Source organism: Malurus melanocephalus, unplaced genomic scaffold (assembly GCF_030028575.1).
Source record: "Malurus melanocephalus ecotype Western Australia unplaced genomic scaffold, MMel_1.1 scaffold_382, whole genome shotgun sequence".
Taxonomy (NCBI): domain Eukaryota; kingdom Metazoa; phylum Chordata; class Aves; order Passeriformes; family Maluridae; genus Malurus; species Malurus melanocephalus.
Window position 1 is genome coordinate 57,185 of NW_026623614.1, and position 15,855 is coordinate 73,039.

The 15,855-nt window shown below is 41.1% G+C and overlaps 1 protein-coding gene across 2 annotated transcripts in view; it reads right to left on the minus strand.

Annotated features, from left to right (window-relative positions):
• Positions 1–70: 70 nt before the first annotated feature.
• DDX6 (DEAD-box helicase 6) overlaps positions 71–15,855 on the minus strand; it is a 16,106-nt gene continuing 321 nt past the window's right edge. The window contains exons 1-14 of one of the 2 annotated variants that reach the window (XM_057379029.1): positions 15,506–15,808; positions 13,638–14,102; positions 12,165–12,228; positions 11,597–11,701; positions 10,248–10,377; positions 9,626–9,772; positions 9,259–9,353; positions 8,606–8,728; positions 7,992–8,120; positions 7,568–7,684; positions 5,975–6,038; positions 5,030–5,131; positions 4,119–4,302; positions 71–2,726 (exon numbers count right to left, since the gene is read on the minus strand). In XM_057379029.1, the coding sequence (XP_057235012.1) occupies positions 4,127–4,302; positions 5,030–5,131; positions 5,975–6,038; positions 7,568–7,684; positions 7,992–8,120; positions 8,606–8,728; positions 9,259–9,353; positions 9,626–9,772; positions 10,248–10,377; positions 11,597–11,701; positions 12,165–12,228; positions 13,638–13,837 (1,452 nt within the window). In that variant the 5' untranslated portion in view covers positions 13,838–14,102; positions 15,506–15,808 and the 3' untranslated portion in view covers positions 71–2,726; positions 4,119–4,126. Of the gene's footprint in view, positions 2,727–4,118; positions 4,303–5,029; positions 5,132–5,974; positions 6,039–7,567; positions 7,685–7,991; positions 8,121–8,605; positions 8,729–9,258; positions 9,354–9,625; positions 9,773–10,247; positions 10,378–11,596; positions 11,702–12,164; positions 12,229–13,637; positions 14,103–15,505; positions 15,809–15,855 lie in introns of those variants that run through there. The other variant, XM_057379028.1, reaches the window with a different exon arrangement.

Below are 15,855 nucleotides of genomic sequence, written 5' to 3' on the forward strand. Positions count from 1 at the left end.
AGATTTATAAACGCTCTTTACTCTTGGGTAGGGAAAAAAACAACCAACAAAACCCCAGAACAAAAAAAAAAAAAAAAAAAAAAAAACCCAAAAAAACTAGGATTATCCTAGTCTTCTGGAGCATCTTTCCATTTGCAAGATCGCATCTGAGATAGCCTACTAGCACCAAAAATAGGCTGCTTCCTTCTTGACAAGAAGCCACCTAAAAATGGTGCCCCTGGTAGTTTAGGTAAGTGCCAATCCTCAATGAGAGGCCAATTTAAAGTAATACTTTCAAAAGTTCTGTGCTTCAAGAGGGACCATCAATGCATGGCACCAGGCTAACCTACCACAAATCCAAGCAGAGCACACACACCTGACTTGACATCACTATCCTGTTCTTGTTACATGTGCATGCCCTGGTGAGATACAAAATTTATTTACATTTTCATGTCTTTGCTGCATTAAAATGATCCCTCTTCTGTCTGGAAAATCATAAGCTGGCTGCAGTACAGGAGCAAGATTTTACTTTTGGTCAAAGTTACCACCCATAAGCTCCCACCCTCGTCCCCCAAAAGCACCCCAAAATTGTTTACATTTAGTACCTGCCAGTCAGATGTAAGCTATGTGGCTCACAGAGACCAAGCTCTTGAGTTTGTACTCTAGTGCAGCATTTGCTACAATTATGGAGTCACTGCTGACAAAAAGAAGAAAAACATCCCGAACACACAAACCTTTCAATCTCGTAAAGTTGTTGTCAGGAGGCACCTGGCTTCTATTTTTCATCATCAAGGAAATGGATGGCTAGCCCACCTTGTGATTCCAAACAATTTYACTCCAATTCAAAAAAAGGGTCACAATGGGGAGAAATTAAGACAATTAAATCCTGCCTCAAAGGTAAGCAAGCATGGTGTGAGTGCAGCATCTGTATATGCAATAAATGACTGAGCAAAAGGGATCGCATTCATCCAGGTGCCTCCTGACAATGGTGGTTAACAGGCTATAAGGGATTTAAAAAAGAGTAATTTTTTGATTTGTCTCACTCCTTTTGCCTGTATATCAGGCCAAACATCAAGCATGTTGGGAGGGGCACAATTTAAAGCAACACTACTTGTCCAGAAAGCACTTTTCAACAATATACTATGCAAAACGACAGACAGCAACTCATGGCAAACCAGAGTAGATGGCAAGCAGCTTCCGGCAGCTTCTGACAATAACAGGGGTTTGCCCTTACCTGCTCACAGTTCTGCACAGAGGCCACTCTGGGCAGAAAATGCAGTGCTGCAGGAAGTGAATCAATTCCACAAAGCTCCAGAACTGTCAGTTTATGCATGTAAATTGTTTTTTTATGGTCTCTCAAACCCAAATCCACACCTTACACATATACTGCTCAGCGACACCCACTGGATTTCCCTCACACCATGGTGGAACACAGGTCATGGACTCCTTCAGAGCTTGTCATGTTCCTGAAGTTTCTAAGGGGGAAATCAAAGAGCATCTCCCAAAAGGCTGAGCTACGGATTTGGAGGCCTTGGAGCCCTGCAAGTGATCTCTTCCATATGAGCAGTACAGGACAGTGTTGCTAGCACCAGAGCAAATCCACCCCAACAAGGGACACTTGTGGAGGCCTGCACTTCACAGAGGTCAGAGCACTTCTCATTGTTTAGTGTTGCACAAAACTGAGCCCCTCTCATCTTTAGCTGCTCCCATAATCAGTCTAATCCCTTTAACCTCAGCAACCTTCATCATAAAAGAAGTTATATATGAACCCAAACAGAAAAAAAAAATCATATTTACAAAGTTTGTACAATATACACATCTGATTTTCTATGGGACACACTGCACCAGAAGAAAGAGGGCCATGGCTCTGAAACAAGTCTACCTATCAAGTGCTGTAACTACTAATGAAGACTCATGGAAACCAGTCTTTAGTGTTCTGCTAGAGCACAGGGCTTTTCTTATGGCTCCTGCAAAGGATCACAGGCTACTCTTTCCTTCTGGAGCTATGATGCTGCACCTAATCAGCCCAGATTTCATGTTGGTTTAATTTTAAATACAGATATTTACAGTTTGGGTGAACTGCAGATGCATATCAACTCCTCCATTAAAAAAAAAATTGAAGAAAGAAGTTGTATTACCAATAACCAATACACTTCACCTCCCAGCTCTGGGCTTGAGTACATGGGAAGGAGGAGAAGGGGAAGAGAGGGGAACTTTGACCTGAAACCAGAAACGGATGTTGATTCCTTGGGCTGTGTTGGAAAGGTGATATTCTGAATGGTCTCATAGCATAAGGCACTTTGCACGAATAAGTAACAAGCTCTTTAGCTTAAGAAACAGATGAGTAACCAGGGAGAAGTTGAAATGCACTCATTCAATGGTTAAAGAATTTGAAATAGCAGACAAGCTCGTGTTCATCAAGATTCTTCTCTTTTCAGGGTTTCTCTTCTTCCCTTGCTGTCCCTCCCGCCCAAAGAAACCAAAATTTAAAACCAGCAGTTAGTGCAACTAATGTTCAATCAGCACACAGTGCAAACAAGTGGAAAAACAAAAAGACATTCCTCCTTTTATCTTCTTTCTTCCTTGCTGCCAAATTTAAAGAGAAAAAAAGGCCAAGCTCTTTAGTCTTCATAGTTCCGAAATGAAAAGATGAAGAAAAACCCACAAAGAGAAGGGTATCCCCAAAGAAACGATGTGTCACAGATCTGGATCATAGGGCTTCACCTTCTGGCATGTGTAATCAAAGCCTAAAAAACAAAACAAAACAAAACAACAACAACAAAACCCAAAAAACCAAACAGCCACCACACCAACACCACAGTTCAATCGATTCCATAAAGAACCAGAACACAAGTGATGAATCACACTAACTGAGCAACAGTTTTCAAAAGGCAAAAGGCATACTGAACAGCTCCATCTCAACCTCAGCTTTGCAGAAAGAGGTGCTGCTAATGCCCTTCTGTACCTATGGAACATGATTACCTCCTGATTTTTTGTCTTTTAGGAAGCAGCAAACTGCTCTCTGGCAAGGTCGCAGCATTCCCCTTAGGAAGCCACTCAAGAGCCTCTTCCACATTCACCACCTGTTCTATCTTATGTAGTTATAAACATGGAGAAGGTTCAACCAGCAAAGCAGAAGCTTTTAAGTCAGCTTATTATGGCTGTCTTGGTTTGACTATCTAGGGCTGTCCTTGGATGAATTAAAAGAAAGAACCACTGGCTCATTTTAATGCTATTGAGCAGTCTTGCTTCCATAGCCACTTCTTTACTGTCGGTCACCTGGAAAGAATTTCAGGGGCTTCAATGTTACTATTTTTCTAATTCATGACCTCTGAGAAGAGTATACAAAAGAATGCTTTTTAGACCAAACTGTATGGTGGTGGATCTTGCACAACACCACCTTAACTAAGGTCAGATCAAATGTCATCCTGCAGCCATTTAGCTTGACTGCAGTCCAGGGCAAGTCACCTTCTTATAAAAGGACTTGACTCAGCAGCTTTTCCTGAGACAAAGATCAGAAAAGGAGCACTTAGATGAGTCCCCCAACAGTGAAATCTCATTTTCTTTTAAAACTATGTAGACGACATCAAGTGGCAGCAAAGATRAATTACAGTTTCACTCCCTGTTTTTTGTTCAGTTCCAAGAATTCTATGAACCGAAGGATACAAAAAAGGCAGCACATTTTGCTTGAACCTGATCCTTCTGGCTGGCGAGGCACTTACTCTTCYGTTGATTCTCTGTTCTCACAGCTACCCACCATTTTATCTCCTCACCCTTTTGAGGACTGCTTTCCTCTCTGCCCCTCACCAATTTCTCATTTCAGCTTAGCAATACAGAATGAATTCCTTAAGACTACTAGTGCTCCATCCGGGCCTGTCCCAACACCATTCTCCCTTTTCCCCATTTTTGGTGCCCTTAGCATAGGGTCAGCATTTCAATTAAAACAATTTAAAAATACTCATCTCTTCCCTCACATCTTCAGCAYRTCCATGGAATTCCTTGCACTGAAATTCTACTTCAAACCCTTGTTTTTACATTCAGAAACATTCACATCACATCAGTTTCCCTGTTACCCTGTGGTAACAACTGACACATAGACGATATCCAACACATCACTGCTAAGCAAGGCACTTACATACCTACACGTTTACTGTTTCTCATCTTCTACAGGTTCACTGTGGTATTCTGCCACATATAAGCTCTTGTCGATGTTGCTTGGTATGGGTTTAATTTCAGTTCCCAATTGCTCTTCAATACTTTTCAGGTTGAATCGATCGTCATAGGTGATCAAATTAATGGCCAGGCCAAGATGACCAAAGCGACCTTGACAAAAAAACAAAAACACACTCCTGAACGGAACTGAGTTAACAGAGGGGCTGACAGAAAAAGTCTGCAGACTGTGAAGTTAGTATCATTCTCCGATGAAAAAACCAAATTCAGCCACAGATCTCTACAACCTTCACATCAGTTTCCAGTAATCTGTTTTGTACTGCTGTAGGAATAAGAAAATGCAGGAGGTTCAAAATTCTCTGACCAAAGTCCCAGGATAATTACCAGTGAAAGGTCTTCGAGAGTTTTTGAACAAGCCTGAACTACAAAGTTCAACTACACTAAGCTCCTTCGTTTATTGCCTTTCTTAAGGGCGTATTTTGCTGATGCCCAGATGGTAGAAACATACTTCAGAACACATGCAGAAGAAAGTATAAATCTCTATGCTTGAGCCACTCTGGAAGCTGAGTTTTTAGTACAGAATTTTCCCAAACTGCAAACAGGGGCAATAGTAAGTCCCCTGAGATGAAAGCAAAATAAGCCTTTTTTTTTTTTTTATTAGATTGATCAGGCCAATTTCAAGAGAACGACCCTTTATTCGGATAATATCCTCAGTGATGGTAGCCATGTGAGATGATACCCAAAAATAAATTTGTCGGAAAAATCAAAGCTACCTAAGGTAATTATCAGATGCAGTTATTAAAAATCAAAAGTCAATTCAAGGCTAAAAAGCATCACAGCCATCAGCAAAGTTGCATCTAAAACAGGGTTTTCCTCTCACCTGATCTGCCAATGCGATGGAGATAAGTCTCTGCCAGCTTTGGGAAATCAAAGTTTATCACCACATTCACAGCCTGGATATCAATACCTCGGGTAAACAGATCTGAAAGATAATCCAGGTCACAAAGGAAGTTAATTTCAATGAGATCAAACGCTGGCAGTATTTAGGGAGTAAAGATTAACAGTGATTAATGTTGCTTTGCACCAGTTTCTRGATACAAGCTTTCCATGTATCAAAGACAGTTTACCTACAATCCCGTAGCAGCTTCCTCTTGCTCTGTATATATTATAAACACAAACAGTACAAGAACAACCAAAGCCACCAGATCTGCACATCTCTGCAGAAAAGATAACCACAGAGCTAGTTTTTTCCACCTTACACTATTTTGGAGCAGGTCTTCTTAAGGATCCCTTCACATAGGATTGTGCATTGCCAATGTCAACAGACTTGAGACATCCCACTACCTCAACTACTTCTATTTTGCTTCTATCRATTTTTCTTAAGATGGCCCAAACATTAGGTAAAGATAGCAGACGCTGCCAGGTACTGCCCAAGCAGGCCATATAACAAAGAACTCAGATCAGACATGGTCCAGTGTAAAACTACAAAAGCATTTGGAAAAAAATGAGCTATTAACACTTAAAAGAATCAGCAAAATTTCACATGATCATAGTCACAGTTCTACTGATACACAGTTTATGACCCAACAACTCAGGGAACCCTCACGTGTGAAAACACAGCAGTAAAATCATTTGTYGACAAGTTGCACCCTCACAAAACTCCACGTGCCTAAAGATGCTGCACCCTCCTACACGCAGGCTTGACAAAGAGACCTCACCAAAACATCTTGTTTTGGTTTATTGCAGCTAATTGATCTAYGACACCTGGGCTAACGTGCTTTCTATCACACACTTTAGAAACAGGAAAATATTTAGGAACTCTTACCAGTGCAAACGAGATTGCGGCACAAGCCATTTCGGAAATCATGGAATACACGATTGCGGTGCTCCTGGAAATACATACATATAAACAAAGAGAAACAAAAAAAACAAAACCCACAAACCAACCAGCTGTTATTTTCAAGTGTATACAGGTTACTAACACTGAACTTCAACGGTGTGAATTCCTCCTCTACCTCTTATTAGAGAACAGCTGAGTTGAAACAAGATGCCAGTACATATTTTTAGTACTCCTTACCACATATTCTAAAGAATTAGTTCTGGAGGGTCTTGATCCCACTTTTCAACAAAGACAATTAACTGTGTTTTAAAACCTCCTAGGGCAGCATCAAAACTACCTCAGAAAAGGACTATCTAAAGTCACAATTACACAGAATCACATAAAGGAAGTTTAAACTGGTATTTTGACTCCCGTCTTCCTCCAGACCCCTCACCAAATTTCACGTTTTATTGATTCCCTTGAAAACTGAGGTTGGCAGTAACTTCCTTTTCCAGCAAAAAGCATTTTTCACCACCGATTCAGAATTAGGGGGGGATGAGTCAACTCTCCGTGACGCCTCTCCTCTCACCAACATGTCACTTTGGGCCGCACAAAGATTAAGTAATATCACTGTTAAGTGAAATTTAGAGAGGGCATGAACAAGCTGAAGCATTCTGCAAAAACATAGCTGCACTTTGCCAAAATATCATCTACTAACTGATCAAAAGCATATAAAAATCAGACTTTGAGGACCTCACTTGTGTATCTCTCTGTTCTCAGTAACAGCACCACTTCTAATCCTGCTCAATTAATTACTGCTCTGCATCTGGCCCAGCAAACATTGGCATTGCCCGTCAGCTGCATGAGCAGCAACCTAGACTAGTTTACATATAAAATGAAAAAAAGTTTCAAAGTACTCCTGTTCTACATGCATCACTTCAGCCTTCTGACATATTTTAATAGTGCAAAGCTAGAGAAGCGTGAGCTACTGTACAATTAACAAAAACCTCTGCACCAGTAGAGCTGCAATGGCATTTTTCACCAGGCACACCAAGGCCACAAGTGTCTTGTCTGGTCATCATATACCAGGACAGCTTTCACCAAGAGGTTTGATCCAACCCACCTTCTCAAGTTCTCAGATTGCCCTGCAGTCACAGTGCAAGACTACTGTTTGCAAAGCCACACAGGGCACTCCATAGGCTAAGTATTGGGAGTTTTGAAATTTGTTTTAAATCAGGCCCATTCTCATGTGTTAGTTACACTGCGTGCTCTACCCTGCTGCCAAAGCAAGGCAGCAGCACTAAGTACTGTGCCTTCTGGCTGCAGCTTATGCTTACACTGAGACTAATTAACCAGACCTGAAGTACTCAAATACCAATTGGCCACATACACTGAACAGAAGAACCCTCCAGAAAGAGGGTTGGGATGGAGGAAGGCTGGGGTTGGCAGTGGGTATCTAAAACCAAATCCATTGCAAAGCAGTACGTGTTTCAGTTTATGAATAACATGCAAATTTAAAGCAAGCATGAGACTGAATTCAGCTGCTCAGTAAAACCTGGGGTGGGGTGTAGAATAAACCACTGTAAACTTCATACTCACCTGCCTCATTTTAGCATGGATATAGAAGCAGGAATAGCCCAGCTGGGAGATCTTTTTGGCTAGCAATTCAACCCGTTGAGAGGAGTTGCAGAAAATGATCGACTGGTTAATCTGGAGCTGAACATTAAAGTAGCGTTCTCAGTAAATGCAGCATTCTACGAATGAATGATCCTAGACATGTCTAAATCCCTTCCAGAAAGCAAGCACAGCAGGTGCACTGCTGGTAGTTTATATAGGATATATTTTTGTATAGGAAGGGAAAAAAATAAACAAGTTCTATAACACAGAGTTGCATTTATTTTCAGCCTTAGACATATAGCACATTTTAACAAAGAAAAATTTTCATGAAGTTGCCTTTGAAACATTCTTGGTTGCAAAAGGGAAAAAGCTTCCAGTATATTCCTGACCCAGCCCTACTCCTTACCCTGGAAAAGAGCGTATTGAGGCAGTGCACTTTCTGACGCTCAGTGACATAAGCATAGTACTGAGTAACTCCCTTCAAGGTCAGCTCCTCCATCAGATTAATCTCGTAGGGCTTCTGCAAATGGGAATTCTGAAAAATAAAGATAGTGCTAAAGCAGGTAGATCTCAGTGCAAAACAATGTAAGTAGTTCCCACCCTATGGCACATCTAGCTGCCTCTAAGGTATTGATGCACTACCTAGCCACTCACTCTTCATGCTATGCTGAAAACAGATAGGATGGGGAAAATTTCACGAAGTATAACTTAGAAATCGAAGGTGACTGCACGGGCCAAACAGGAGCACCCTCCAGAAGCAAATCCACACAAGATGACATAACTAATACACAAACTGGAAAACAGCACCTTATAAGCAAAAGCTGAACATACTTCCCATTAATGCAACTGCAGGGCAAAAATTGCTTTGAAACTGCTGTCCTAGACTTAGGCTGATTTAGCTTAAACCTGTGAAGTTGTATTTAAAGACCACGYACTAACAGCTACACACCACCCATTCATACCCTTCCTGCACAACGTCACCATCATCACAATACCTACCAGGGATACATCTCCACTCACCATGAACTTCTGCACGCTCAAAGGAAAAGTGGCTGAGTAGAGCAAAATCTGTCTGTTTTTAGGTAGCGTGAGAATAATATCTTCCATTATTTGAACAAAATCTTGAGACAACAACTTATCTGCCTGTAACAAGAGAAGTAATAAACAGCAAGTTAAAATAATGGTGTTCAGATTTCAATCTTTTGGTAGCTCTGCACTTGGGGGAAGGGAAAAAAAAACAGTTACCAGGGTTCCTACCAGAGTCATCCAAGAGCTTTCATACAATCATATCCGCTTTCACTCAGAAGCCTGTATGCTATTGGATGTTCATAAATCAATTTTATATACAATTACATAGTAAGCACAGCCAATTCATTATAAATGGAAACCAAATGAAATGCATTCCTTTGTTGCAGGACAGACTGTTACTCAATTCTTCAGCATTGGCAAGGACAGGAAAGGCAAATCTTCCAAGACTGTTTTCTTAAAAGATTTACATGCAGAACAATCCTACTGCCAAAACAATTTATCAAAAATACTGAGAAATGCAGGAGACCTTACAGTGTCTTAAGGAAGTTTGAATCATTGCTGTGTACCAAAAGGACACTCACCGAGACACATCATTGCTTTAACTTGGTGTTAAAATCCCAGAACATTTAACATGAGCAACTTACCTCATCCAAAACTATCATCTGGACATGCTCCACTTTTGCTACTCCTTTCTTGATGAGATCGAGAATTCTCCCAGGGGTAGCTATCACCACATGCACTGTACAGTTAGAAGATTAAAAAGAAAGAAAAAAGAAAAAAAAAATCAAAAACCCACAAGGTTAAGGCATTTAAAATTAAAACAGTGTTTCCTTCCAGCATGCATGGCCATGYTTCATATGAACACTCTGTAAGAATGACAACAACATACATGAACGGCAAACAAGACACTGTAGTCTGTTCTGTAACAGGCAAACAGCAACAAGCAGAAATACCATGACCACATTGTAAAAGCCACAAACAGCAACCATAGTGTAGCGAAAGTGCTCTGACCTGTATCATCAAGTCTCATTATGTCATCTCGCAAATTGGTTCCTCCAGTTGTTGCCATCACTTTGGCACCTCCCATGTGTTTGCTGACTTGGATACAGATTTGACTGACCTGCAGGGCTAGTTCACGGGTGGGAACAATCACCATTGCTGTAAGTTAAAAACATCACTGTGAGTTACTAGTAACACTCTTTACCTTAAATACTCATCCTCAAAGGAGACAGAGACTTTATGAAGTAAAATAATGGAAAGTATAGTTTAAGTATTGCACTCTGGGTATCCTGAGCAAGATGTAGGAAATGCTTTCGACAAAGCAAATTTCGTGCAAGGGTTATTCAGCCCTTGATGCTCCCTTTTCACAAGTGTATCAGCCAGCACACTTGTTTATTAATCCACATCCACTTTCCAGGGCAAGACAGTAAAGTCCACAAGCCTTCTTCCATTTAAAACTTTTGAAAGCAACTCTATGAATTCCACCTCCCCTCCACCACTCTCCATTAGCTTTCTCTGCAAGTACAAGCAGATAAACTGTCCAATTTCATAAACCAGTTTTATATTCAAGTCTCTTATGTAGTGACTGACACCACTACCTGGCTGCAACTAAATGAGATCCACCTCAACTCACCTTGTATATTATCCTTCTTTAAGTCTAGCCGTTCAAGTAAAGGAATGAGGTAGGCTCCACTCTTGCCTGTTCCATTTTTTGCTCTAGCCAAGATATCCCTACCAGATAAAGCAATGGGGATGCTCTCCTCCTGAAATGCAAGGACAGACAGTGCATGAGCAATTAATCATAAGCCATACTTCACTGAAGAGGCTGACCAAATTTAAACTCCCCTCACTGACAGTATCACATTGAATCTGTTTCATGACCATTATTATTATTATTACTATCCTGCAACTACAAGCATGAAAGACTCACAACAGGAAGAAGTTAAACCCATCAGTGAAGAGTTGCGCAACACATCCCACTCAGAAGTCCTTATTTTGCCTGATCATAGGAAGGGGATCAGGTGCCACAGGTAAACTAACMCATTAGGAATATAGTGTGAAAAACTGGGGGAAAAAAGGTTAAGAGACAGTGACAGTCACTAGCAAACACCTCCTACAGAAAACCTCCACCTACATCTTAATATCAGAACCACCTCAGCCCATGTGATTCCAACCTCTGTACTCCTGCAACATACTTCTCATAACATCTTCAGCCATCCAAGCACAGGCCCCATGTATTTTTAATTTTACTACCCTTTTCAGCAACATCTAAATAAATCTCAGCCTTTTGGAAAGATGGTATCATGACAATCTGTTTCTAAAAAAAGCAAGCCATAGTCTTCTCATGCCTCAAAGATACAAGGTGGCAGAGGTGTGTCAGTGGCAAACCTTGGCAGACCAATTAAAACGGAGACCAACCTTCCACCCCCCACGAAGTTTACACATGACGAATTCTTAATAGAAAAAGCCATAGAAGTAAAAGAAAGATGGAGGTACAGAAAAATAAACTTGCTTAGATATTAATCTCTCTCCCACAATCTCCATTACTCCTCTTCCACAAAATTACAATCAAAAGAGCCAACACTGTGATAAAGACATAATTATATTTTTAACAACTAAAGGTACGTAGCCTATAGTAACTCAGATTTTTGGAAAATTTACAGACAAGTACCCTGGGACTACTTATGTGAAAGACTTCACTGAACAGAGAATTAACAAATTAACACCTCCAGCATGAAGAGGAAAATCCAAGTTAACTTCTCCAAAGTGTAAGGCAGTACCATCACTAAGTAGCTCACTGAACAACTCAGTGATTTCGTTGGGGGTTAGAAGTTCTTGCCTTTCCCAAGCGACACCAAGTTCTATCGTTCACAGCTTCAGTCTTTCCCAATGATGACATAAGTATCAGACATTTAGGCATAAGAATTTCAATACATTTATAAAAGTTAAAAGCAGCATCTAGGTAGTCTGTTTGCAAACAACCTGAATAGGAGATGGTTTTTCCCAGCCCATTTCAAAAATTCCCATCAGCAACTCCCGTTTCAAACAGTAATCTTCAAACTCATTTCCTTTTGTGGAGGTCACATCCTAAAAAAAAAAAAGAAAAAAAAAAAAAAAAAGCACATCCATAAGATCAGGTCGTACAACCTGCAGCTGTAGATTTGTCTGATTACAGGAAGACCACAGATTACTACACAGGAGTTCTCATTAATCCGTGCAATGCCCTACAGCAGCAAAGGAAATGCTTTCTCAGAGCCAAACACAGCTCCCGAGTGTATACAGTGACACCTTCTCATCTACCTTGCATGACAGAGATGCTGCCTGTGTCATACTATAAAACTAATAAAGTAAGAAATCCACAGTGAACTCCATTTCTGAGTGTTTGAAGAGAAGCATCACTTCCAAGCAGTTGGAGAACAAATTAATTCCTCATTTAAAACAGCAGGAGCTGAACTACTTTTTAGCCTTTGGTCAGAACAAATATTCTACCACTGCAACCTCTCCCAAAAGTTTTATTTAATCTCTACGCCTAAAGTTCAATCATCCTTACCGAAGTTTTGATTCTCAAATCCTTTGGAGGGAGTTTTAAAGTCTTCTTCCAGTCATCACCAGGTCTATAGCAAAATAAAATCAAAATAGATCTTAAAATAATTCATATTTTGATTTTGCATTTTATTTTTTTAGGTGTAGTGATGAACATATAGTATTTTCACCTTTTCAAAGCTAAAGATGCCTATACATATGAACACAAGTCTTCTCTGAACTAAGCAGGACGTAACAGGCAGAAAACTCCAAGCAAACAAAATCAACCGTCTGCCAAATAAATTTGTGAAATCTTAATCCAGCACGATCCAAGTCCCATTTCTAGGCCACTAAACCAGTAGAACAGATTTAAAACTGAGCACTGACTTAGTCACATAAAAGAAACTGGCTACAATAAATCCACACAAGAATACTTCACCACTTAAAAGGAAAATTCTCTTGCCCAGGAAACATGCATTCTTAATCCCCAAATAATGTGAAAAGGTAAATTAACACTTCTGGTAAAAAAATAAAGCAAGCAATCACTCTACTTGTTGATCAAACATCGTGTGCTCTCAGTGAGATTGAGATACCCACACTCTTTTGAAAGCCACTGTAGAGAAGAGAGCAAATCCTTCTCTTCACCAACCCCAGAAAGTTATCTGTGAATTTCGATGCGTTTCATTCATGGCATTCATTAGAGTAACCATGTAGTACATTGAAAAAAGATGGAGGGAGGGGGCGAGTTAGGCGATTTTAAGAATCTGAGTGTTCCACCATGCTCTCTCTGAGGACAGCTGGTACTTCCTGCACAAATAATTAACAAAATAAAAGCCAATGCTGTTCAGGGGAAGGAGGATCCACAAAAGAAAAAAAAGAAAAGTAACACATTACCATATTGTCCAAGTCGTTTACATATTTCAGAAATTCAAACCAGCATACTTCCAAAACTAGCTGGATGGAGTAGGGTATCTCAGTGGAACCATAACCTCTCAGCTCAGGGTTTGATGAATTAAAACCAGAGCATTACACTGGGGAGATCAGATGCTACTATTTCAGATCAGTGACAAACCGACTTTAAAGMATTTCTCACCATGAGAAAGAACTGCAGCAAACTGGAAAGCATACACAACTAGACTGAGACTAGGCAGCATTTCCTCCTCGGTCTTAAATGTCAGTTCAGTTCCTTCCCACTCTCCTACTTCCCTCTTGCAGCACTTGTAACAAGCAAGGAACACAGGACTCCAGTGACCAGTGGAATGCCTCTGACAGTGGCTCACACTCAGAAAAGTGGAGTATCAAACTGGATTTTCACAACAATCACTGCTGGAGAGAAGCTTGCACATGGAAATACAGCTTTTTTTTTTCAAAACATACATCACAGGACACTTCTAACATGTCACATAACAACACAAGTCATTTTCCAAATAGGAATCCAAGAATGCCTTCCCATACATGACTTTTAAACAATCCTTTTGTGGCAGCTGATACAAACACTTACTTAATAGTGGTGGTCATACTCTGTGCTTGCTGTTGAGTGCCATTATTGATTGTGTTGGCATTTTTCAGCTGGTTCATCTGTTGCTGAGTCTGTGTGCCTCCACCTCCTGGGCCCCCGCTGGGTTTTACAGGGCCTCTCAACTGCCCATTCTGACTGGATAGACCCATTATAACAGGGTTCTCTGTTCTGGCCGTGCTCATGCTTTTATCTTTAAAGATGTCTTTTTAGACTTCAAAACTTTGAAAGTCAGTACAGAAACTGTAATAACAGTTTATTAGACTCTCCAAAATGAAGAGATAAATAAGTCTTGCTCAATATATGAGTCCTTTATTGCAATGCAGGCAAGCACCTGTAAGTCACTCAAAAGTAAAGCAGTAACTTGCTCTGATGCACTGTGGTTCAACTTTTTTTTTAAAAAAAGCCCTCTAATGAAGTTGAGTTATATCAGAATTCACTTGCTTCAATCTGAAAGAGAAGCAGATAATAACAATTAGTATGCAGATTTTTGCCTACATAAATCGTACCAGTTTACTTTTCTATTTTAAGAAAATTTTCTTCCAAGGCAGTGTGCAACAGCAGTAATTGCTTTTTCATTTGCTCAGGGATAAAGATATGCATCAAACTTTTTTCACCTTTCTATAATGCTATGCCTAACGTCTTCAGCCACCAAAGAAAACCTCCTAAACAGCTGCACTTTCAGCAACCTTCCAGTACCTGCTCCCTCCCATAAAGTAACCATTAAGTTTATAAATTGCTTTGATGGYTCTTCAATTCCCCGACAAGTTCTCCCACTTCCGGGATGCAGCCAACCAGCCCTAAAATGCTGAGCAATAATGTTATGCACAGCTTTGTGACAGGCAGCAAGACTACAATATCAAGTGGACATTCCAGTTACAACTGACAAGACCCTTACATTACTCCGATTGCCCTGTTCAGTTTGAAAGGGAAATATAAATTATGTAGACCCAAACCAACAGCTTACTCTCTCCCAACTCAAAAYGCCAGCTCAACCTGCTTACCACAAGTTTTCAAATGGGTATTGATTTAAGGCTATTCAGAACAGTGACCTAACAGTACCATCAAGCTGAACTGAGAGCAGCTGCCTCTTTGAGTCGAAGTGACTGTGCTTGAACTGAGGCAGTAACACTGCTGCTTATCCAGCTGCCTGATCGTGACCTTACCTTCCTGCTATCAGCAACAACTTACGTTCTGCTTAGAAGACAACATTCGGTACACATGACTTAGTACTGACTCTGCGTGTAACAGAAAGGTTGCAAAACCGTGGAAAGACAATACAAAGTCTTCCCCTTACAGAAAGCAAACATGAAGCAGAGTTAAAGATTCTTTACAATGGTACAAGGGAGACAAAACGTCCCTAGCCCAAAATCTTTTGGAACAAACAGCAGGCTTGCCTGCGCTATCTCACCACAATGCAGCTGCATCTTAGGAAACGCAAAGGAAAAACCAGCAGACTACTGCTTCCCAACCTCAGCACTCACAAGAAAATGCATATGTTCCCAGTAAATAAAAAGGCACATTAAAGAGCATTTCAAGAGGGTGAAAAAGGAATTCAGACTTCCCAGTTGTTTACAAGTGTGCCAATTCTGGCTTCACGGCAGATTTGTAAAGTTTGCAATACTAGGATTTTATGCTAGTTAACTTTCAAGACATTTTTCGAACAGATATTTCTCCTGGCCATTAACTTCGTAAAAACCAGAGTAGTTACGAAGGTAACCAGAGAAGCCAATGAGACCCGGATACGAACGCCGAGAAGTTCTCCACTAGCGTAGGAAATATAACCTCTCAGTCTCTTATGCCCTCACGCTTGTAACTATGCTTTAGAAGAACGGAGGTTAAAAATAACGCACAGTCTCATGGAATCCAATAAACCGCCCCGTTCCGGTATAAGAGACGCCACCATTTCGCAAACTGACGGACTGAAGAAAAAAGGGCCTCCATCGCACAGCTGTGCTCCTCGGGCGCGAGCGGACGGCCGGGGCAGCGGCTCCGGAGGTTTCCCTTCTCCTCGGCTGGGCCCGGCACAAAGCGAGTTCTCGAGGTGCTCAGTGTGCCCGGGCGGCATTGCGGAGCACCGGGGCCGAGCGGCGGGCCCGGCGCGGCCCGCCGATTGCAGCTGCGCCACACCAACACCTCCCGCCCGCGAACAATGGAGCGATCACCGCTTGCCGCCTGGGCCAGCGGCGAGCGAGCGCCACCC